General features: G+C 40.2%; 2 protein-coding genes across 2 annotated transcripts; one reads left to right on the forward strand and one right to left on the reverse strand.

Annotated features, from left to right (window-relative positions):
- Nucleotides 1-639: 639 nt before the first annotated feature.
- On the forward strand, nt 640-1,800 carry LOC112776106 (uncharacterized). Its single transcript, XM_025820098.1, has one exon. It carries the CDS (start codon nt 640-642, stop codon nt 1,798-1,800), a length of 1,161 nt encoding a protein of 386 aa, XP_025675883.1.
- Nucleotides 1,801-2,890: 1,090 nt separating this feature from the next.
- LOC140183407 (serine/threonine-protein phosphatase 7 long form homolog) lies at nt 2,891-4,135 on the reverse strand. The gene is made up of 3 exons (XM_072231822.1): nt 3,765-4,135; nt 3,593-3,680; nt 2,891-3,508 (listed from the first exon to the last, which is right to left on the reverse strand). Exons 1-3 carry the CDS (start codon nt 4,133-4,135, stop codon nt 2,891-2,893), a joined length of 1,077 nt encoding a protein of 358 aa, XP_072087923.1.
- Between the last annotated feature and the right edge of the window lie 3,166 nt (nt 4,136-7,301).

Here is a 7,301-nt window from a genome sequence, read left to right on the forward strand (position 1 = left end):
AGGGGACAGCGACGACGACACAGGTGCAAATCCACATACGCAGCATATGCCTTCAAGTTCTGCTTCTCAGCAGTACCCTCCACACTTCTCCACACTAAACTTGGATGCTCTGGCTCAACAGGACGACGGCGGTAACACAGTCGGGGCTCTTCTACAGAATTTCAGATCGGGCAATCATTCCAGAACAAAGATGAAGCTGTGCTGAGTGTGAAGGACTATAGCATCCGGCGAGGTGTTGAGTACAGAGTCATCGAATCAGATCATCTGAAGTATCATGGAAAATGCAAGGAATTCGGGAAGGGTTGTAGTTGGTTGATTTGAGTAGCCCTGCGTGCACGCAAGGGCACTTGGGAGGTTAGGAGGTACAACGGGTCACACACATGCTTGGCAACCTCTATTTCGAGTGATCACCGTCAGCTGGATTACCACGTCATCTGTGCGAGGATTCTTCCGTTGGTTAGGGCAGACGCTGCGGTTACGGTAAAGGTATTGTAACAAGCTACAGAAGCTGATTACGGGTTCTGGCCTAGCTACAGGAAGGTTTGGATGGCCAAGCAGAAGGCAGTGGCACAAATATATGGCGATTGGGAAGAGTCGTACGCGGGCCTGCCACGTTGGATGTTAGGGGTCCAGTCAACAATGCCCGGAACAATCACGGTGTTGAAGACCTCTCCCGTTCGGCTTCGTGGTGAGGTTGACGAGTCGACGGTGTACTTTTACCGACTTTTCTGGACATTTTCACCGTGCATTGAGGCATTCTGGCATTGCAAGCCCGTTGTCAGTATTGATGGTACCCACCTGTATGGCAAGTATGGAGGGACGCTGCTGTTGGCGATAGCGCAGGATGGGAACTCGAACATCCTACCGATAGCATTTGCCCTTGTGGAGGGAGAGAATGCAGAGTCGTGGTCATTCTTCTTGTCCAACCTACGAGAGCATGTAACTTCTCAGGAGGGTATCCTTGTTATCTCCGACAGGCATAATGGGATCAAGGCAGCGCTTGAGGCACCGGAGAATGGGTGGCTCCCTCCCCGTGCTTTCCGAGCGTACTGTATTCGGCATGTGGCGGCCAATTTTGCCCTTACGTTCAAAGGTAAGGACTTAAGGAGGATTCTGGTAAATGCTGCCTACGCAAAGACTGAAGCAGAGTTCTATTACTGGTTTGGCATCATGCGGACTGAGAATCCAGCAATGTGTGACTGGGCCAACCGGATGGAGTACGACAAATGGACCCAACATGAGGATAGTGGTCGACGGTTCGGGCACATGACAACCAACATTAGTGAATGTGTGAACTCCGTGTTAAAGGGAACTCGCAACTTCCCGGTCACATCTTTGGCTAAGTCAACTTACGGGAGGCTTGCTCAGCTATTTGTGGTCCGCGGACAGACAGCAGAGGCACAAGTTGGATCTGGGCATGAGTTTTGTCAGGCCTTGGTCAAGGCTATTGATTGGAATATAAGAGACTCTAGGTGCTTCACGGTGACGTTATATGACAGGCATCAATCCGAGTACACGGTCGCCGAGACAACACCAACCAGGAGCTTCTCGCTGGGTAGCTATAGAGTTTCCCTTAAAGATAACACATGCGACTGTGGCCACTTTCAGGCGCTGCATTATCCTTGTTGCCATGCCATTGCGTGTTGCGCATACTCCCGCCTTAATTGGGCGTCATATGTTCACGAGGTATATCGTATGAGTGAGGTGTTCAACGTTTACAAGCAGGGTTTTTTCCACCTATCCCTGAAGGACTGTGGCCTCCATATGCTGGGCCAACTATCATTCCTGACCCTGATTTGAGGCGTGCAAAGGAAGGTCGTCCAAGGGAAACCAGGATCCGTGGTAGTATGGATCAGTTTCAGGAGAACCTACCTAAGCGCTGTGGGCTATGCCGTCAGCCTGGGCATACGCGGAGGAACTGTGACCAGCGAAGACAGACTGGTGGAGGGTCGGCCTAGAGATCATGCCGTTTATGATGTCGTCTATGTGGTTTTAGTTTTTTTTAGCCATGTATGGTTGGTTAAGTTTATGACTGCCAACATGTTAACTTAATGCGCTAATTTTGTATTAATAAATTGCGTTTATTTAAGATGTTTGATTGATTTACTTTGGTATCATTAAGAATGCGCATGATAATTCTGACTGAAAAGTTGGTTATGATAGAAGTCTAAACCGGTTTATCTACCAAGTACAAATAAAAATAACATTATACAAAACCATAAAGATAGACGTCTCACTAAGATGCTAAGTACATAAACTGACATAGTTCATACTGGACATGAAAATATGACATAACTAATCAGAATCCTCAATGGTGTCACTATCATCATCGTCAAACTAACCAAGCAGGTGACCTCCGGTGCCACACAATGGAGGACGCCTAACCTGCCTCGGTCTCTGATCTGCCGCTGGTGCTGATGGCTGTGCGGGAACAGCGCTAAACGCAGATGCAGGTGTCCCTCCTAACGTGAACCAGGGGTCAGACGGAGATGGTGCAGGCTGGTTGAGGTCAACAGGCAGCTGAGGCTGAACCTCGTCAATCCGTGGCTGCTGATCAGCGAACTGGGCAGGGTCATCAGGCATCTGTGGCCTATAATGAGTACCATCGTCATCACTGAGCATGTCTGCTATATCCCTGTAGAACTCTGACTCAGTAACGGGATCATCGATCTCCATCCCGACAGCCGCCATAGTAAACTCAGCAAATGCATGTGGGGCCACGTTCGCAAAGAGCTGAGAGCTACTACCCACATCGAAGGTCGGCTGATCCATAGCTGAGGCTGAACCAACTACATCCTCACCAACAACGTGCTGAGTGCCATCATCCTCAACGGATGGTCCTTGACCTTGAGCCCCTGCACGACCATCCCGCCCAGCCTGACGTCTGCCTCTACGTCGAGGAACACGATAATCCACTATGCTCAGGTCCAGGGAGGTCCTCCTCCAAACGGTGGGCGAACTCCCGCCACTCTCGATCCGTGGTCCGGGTGCCTATTCGGCGACGCCGATCGACTCGTCTGTTATTTGATCTGTCGTAAACGTGCACCCTTGGAGGAGCCTGGGACGACCCTCTGTGACGTGCCTCCTCAGACAACAAAATCGGCCTCGGATCCTGGAATGCAACATCCGGGGATAGGAATCTGTGTGCCACACGGCACCACCAATCCAGGTACTCTGATGATGGACCGGGGTCAAGGACTCGATCAACCCATATGACTGACTGAAGCCGATTCTCCCAAAACTGATGCCACTCCCGGTAATACGTGGGGAACCAGCGGTCACCACCCCTGCCATCCTTTGCATGTAGCCAATCTATGTTCAGAGCCGGCTGAGGGAGATGCTGAACATCGCCGAACTGGGGTAGCACCCTATCGACCTGATGCCACTTAATCGCCGCAAAATATATCAGGCTAGTGATGGCAGTCCAAAGCCTACGGTGCTCCTCAACTAGTATCTCCGGATGAATAACAGCAGCAACCTCGACAGAAGAATAAGGCTCCCACACAAACTGTATCGAAACAGTTAGAATGTCGTTAGAACATGACATTTAGCATAAACCAATGCAAGTAAGAGCAATAACTAAATGACTCACATCATGGACATGCAATCGATCCAACGAAAGGCGTGTAGAAGCTAATCTTTGGGCCCCTCCATCGTTTCTCGGCATAAACGTGGCCCACCTACGATTTTAATTCAAATGATGTCAAAACGAAGAATAACACATGATGTTGAACAATTCAAGAACTGAAAATATAAAACCAAACCTAGAAGCAAGAGGAAATCCAATTCTATCAAAGCCACTCGGCCTAAGAGTGGGAAACCTCCAGAAAATCCAAGACTGTAGAAGCTGTAGCGGCCCAGCCAAGTTAACAACGTTTCTGTTTGTTCCACGACAAAGACATCTATACAACCAGGCCAGTGCAGCCGAGCCCCAGCTATATCTACCCAAGTCGTCCAACGATGCCAAATAAGGCAACCAGCGAAGGTGGACCCTGTTTGCATTCTTGTCCGCAAACAGCTGAGAGGACAACAACATCAGAATATAAGCACGAGCGTATACACGCACGGTCTCATCACTAGCATCTGCTGGGAGAACCCGGAACCTCTCATGGAACCATGTGTAGCACACTGTCATCTACTTAACTTTACTCTGTGGAGGTAACTCCCCAAACAACTCCCGGAACCACACCCATGCTGGTCTATCGTGTTCCATCAGATTCTCAAACTCGGTCAGGCACCCACTAACGGGCTCACCATCGATCGACAAACCAAGCTGATATGCCACATCTTGCAAAGTAATACTGCACTCACCAAAAGGCATGTGGAAGGTGTGCGTCTCAGGACGCCACCGCTCAATAAATGCGCTAAGGAGAGGCTCATCAACCCAGAACCACTGACTGTTAAGCCTAGCCAAATGATACAAGCCCGCTGTCTCCAGATAGGGTATAATCCGGTCGTGTAACGGCATATTTTGTTGTCTTCTGACACCGCTAATAACCCTAGCAGGCTGCAAAATATGGGTAACAAAAACCTTCAACATACATCCATCACTAATACCATCAAACATAACTTATAAAAAATTACTAAAATAACAATAAAAATAAAAAAATTAAATTCTACTAACAATAACCATGGTAATAGCAATTTCTAACCAACAAATAATATTTTTACTAACAATAACAATAATGATATTAATATTTATATAAATAACTCTAATCAGAATAACAATAAGGATAAACATAATAAAATATATTTTTACCAACAATAATCCTAATAATATCAATATTTATATAAATAATATTAGTAGAAATAACAATAAGAATAAAAAAAATAAAATATTCTTACTAACCATAACCATAATAATATCAATTTCTATATAAACAATTATATTTTTATTAACAATAACCATAACAATATCAATATTTATATAAGTAATATTAATCAGAATAACAATTCAAATAAACATAAAAAAATATTTTTACTAACAATAACGCTCATAATGTCAACATTTATATAAATAACATTACTAACAATATTAATAATAATGTTAATAATAATAACTTACCTCTTCAACGAGGTATCCTGCCACGTGAGCAACGCCATTTAGTCGGTACAAGCGATCCTCAGACTCCATTGGCTCCATCGGATTCCTCCTTCAAACCTTCAAAGCTTTTCCAAATTCCTCTCAACACAACAAGCTTCAAAATTTTTTAGGTGAGACAAATGATCTGTGAAAGCCTTCAGCGGATTACGTTTTTATAGGCTACAACGCATAAACCGTGGGAGGTTACAGGGGTTTATGCTTATTGAAACTTGTTCATAAACCGCGGTAGGTTACCGGGTTTTATATTCATAGCGTTTTCTTCATAAACCGTGGTAACCTACCACGGTTTATGCATGCCTTGCCTTGTTCCTAAACCGTGGGAACCTCCCACGGTTTACGTATAAATCCAAAACCGTGTTAACTTGCCACGGATTACATAGAATTTGTTTTGCACATTCACGTAACAGGATTCCATTTTATGTATTTGGGTAAACATTTCAAGCAGTTTATTTATTTGAGTACATTGCCCTTAATATTATGTATATCAATTAATTGAATATAATTGTTAGAGTATAATTAGAATCAATTAGATCAATTAGCATAATTCAATATATCAAAATATTTATTATATGATATTATGTCTTTATTATTTTGATTTTCTTATCACCTATAAATACCCTTCTATATTGTATCATTCTAGATAACTTAAATACTCACAAACTTTTTTCCTATTGATTTTCTTTCCTTTCTAACATGGTATTAGAGCCATGGTATTCTCCTTGAGGAGGATAAGTTGATTTCTTCCGGTGAAATCACAGTACTTTTCATATTTTTTTTGTCATTTTTTTCTTTTTTTTTTGTCAATGTTTTGATGCTTTTCTGACTTCACCAATTAATTCATCCACTACTTATTTATTCTCATGAAGAAACCATAAGTTTTTTGTCATTTTTTGATAGTTTGCCATCAATTCGCAATTTTTAGGGAGGAAAAAGTAGTTATTGTTTGTTTTAGCTCGTATAAAATAGAAAAAAAATTGAAAAAATGAAAGAAATATATTTTGTCTCCTTTTTTATTTTTAAAATATATTTAAACAATTACAAACTTAATCATATTTATTTAAATAATAATTTGCATGCATACTTTCATTCATATTCAGTAACATTATTGAAGTTTATGATGACTGAAATAGTAAAGTATATTTTTCTAATTAAAAAAACAAATAATAATTTTTTAAACATTCATATTTGGAAGGCTTTCTTGTTCAAACTACCTTTAATAATCGTTTTTTTAAATAAATAAATAAATATACAAAAAATTAAATATATAAAAATCGAAAACTCTAAAACAATTGTTTCACAAAAATTAAATAAATAAATAAATAAATGAAGGCTACTCACAGCAAATTACAAAAAACAAAACATAACCATTAATTAAAAGTGTACCTACTTTTAACAAATCGAATGAATTACTCTACAGAAGAGTCAACAATCAATATCATTTGGTAAAAGAACAAAATACACAAATATAAGGAATATTCATAATATTTTATCAATAAAAATAGAGATATTTAAGCATAGTTGTAAAAACCGGACCGGACCGGTCGGTTCGACCGAAAAACCGGTGAACCGAATCCTATACCGGTCCGGTCCAATGTTTGAACCGCACAAGGAATTGAACCGGTCAAAACCGGTGAGGTGGTCTGACCGAACCGCTTGGAAGAAAATATTTCTAAAATGCTTGAGGTAGGGTTCAAACTCCTGCCCTCAAAGAAACCAAAAGGCTCCACAACCACTAGACCACTATGTTTTCTATTAAAATTAATGCAAATTATAATACATATAGATATTCAAATAGTTTACTTTTATTTAATTTATTTTAATTTTAATTATAAACTCACTCATTCTTAAATTAATTATATTTTTATTTAACAATAATTATAAACTCACTTATTTTTTTATAATTATATAATATCTATTAATATTATTTTTTAATAAATACTTGTAGTATATAATAGTATAAAAGATATAAACTAATTAATAAATTATTAAATATTAAAAATAATAGTTATTTTAATATAAAAACAAAATACAAATATTTATGATAGAGTAAAAATAATAAAATATTTATTGTTCATGTTCCATATTATTTTAAAATAACTTGATATTTTAAAATATTAGTAAAAATATGTATTTTAAATTTTAATTTTAAACTTTTGACTATTTTTTATTTTTTATTTACATAAGAACGAGTCAACCG

The sequence above is a fragment of the Arachis hypogaea genome, chromosome 3, assembly GCF_003086295.3.
Source record: "Arachis hypogaea cultivar Tifrunner chromosome 3, arahy.Tifrunner.gnm2.J5K5, whole genome shotgun sequence".
Lineage (NCBI taxonomy): Eukaryota > Viridiplantae > Streptophyta > Magnoliopsida > Fabales > Fabaceae > Arachis > Arachis hypogaea.

What these genes read in the sequence shown, in the direction of transcription:
- LOC140183407 (XM_072231822.1), bottom strand. Translation starts at nt 4,135, where the DNA reads ATGACAGTGTGCTACACATGGTTCCATGAGAGGTTCCGGGTTCTCCCA. An exon ending in GGATTTCCTCTTGCTTCTAG is followed by an intron (nt 3,681 to 3,764) that starts GTTTGGTTTTAT and finishes TTAAAATCGTAG; the next exon opens with GTGGGCCACGTTTATGCCGA. An exon ending in ATCGATTGCATGTCCATGAT is followed by an intron (nt 3,509 to 3,592) that starts GTGAGTCATTTA and finishes GTTTCGATACAG; the next exon opens with TTTGTGTGGGAGCCTTATTC.
- LOC112776106 (XM_025820098.1), top strand. Translation starts at nt 640, where the DNA reads ATGCCCGGAACAATCACGGTGTTGAAGACCTCTCCCGTTCGGCTTCGT.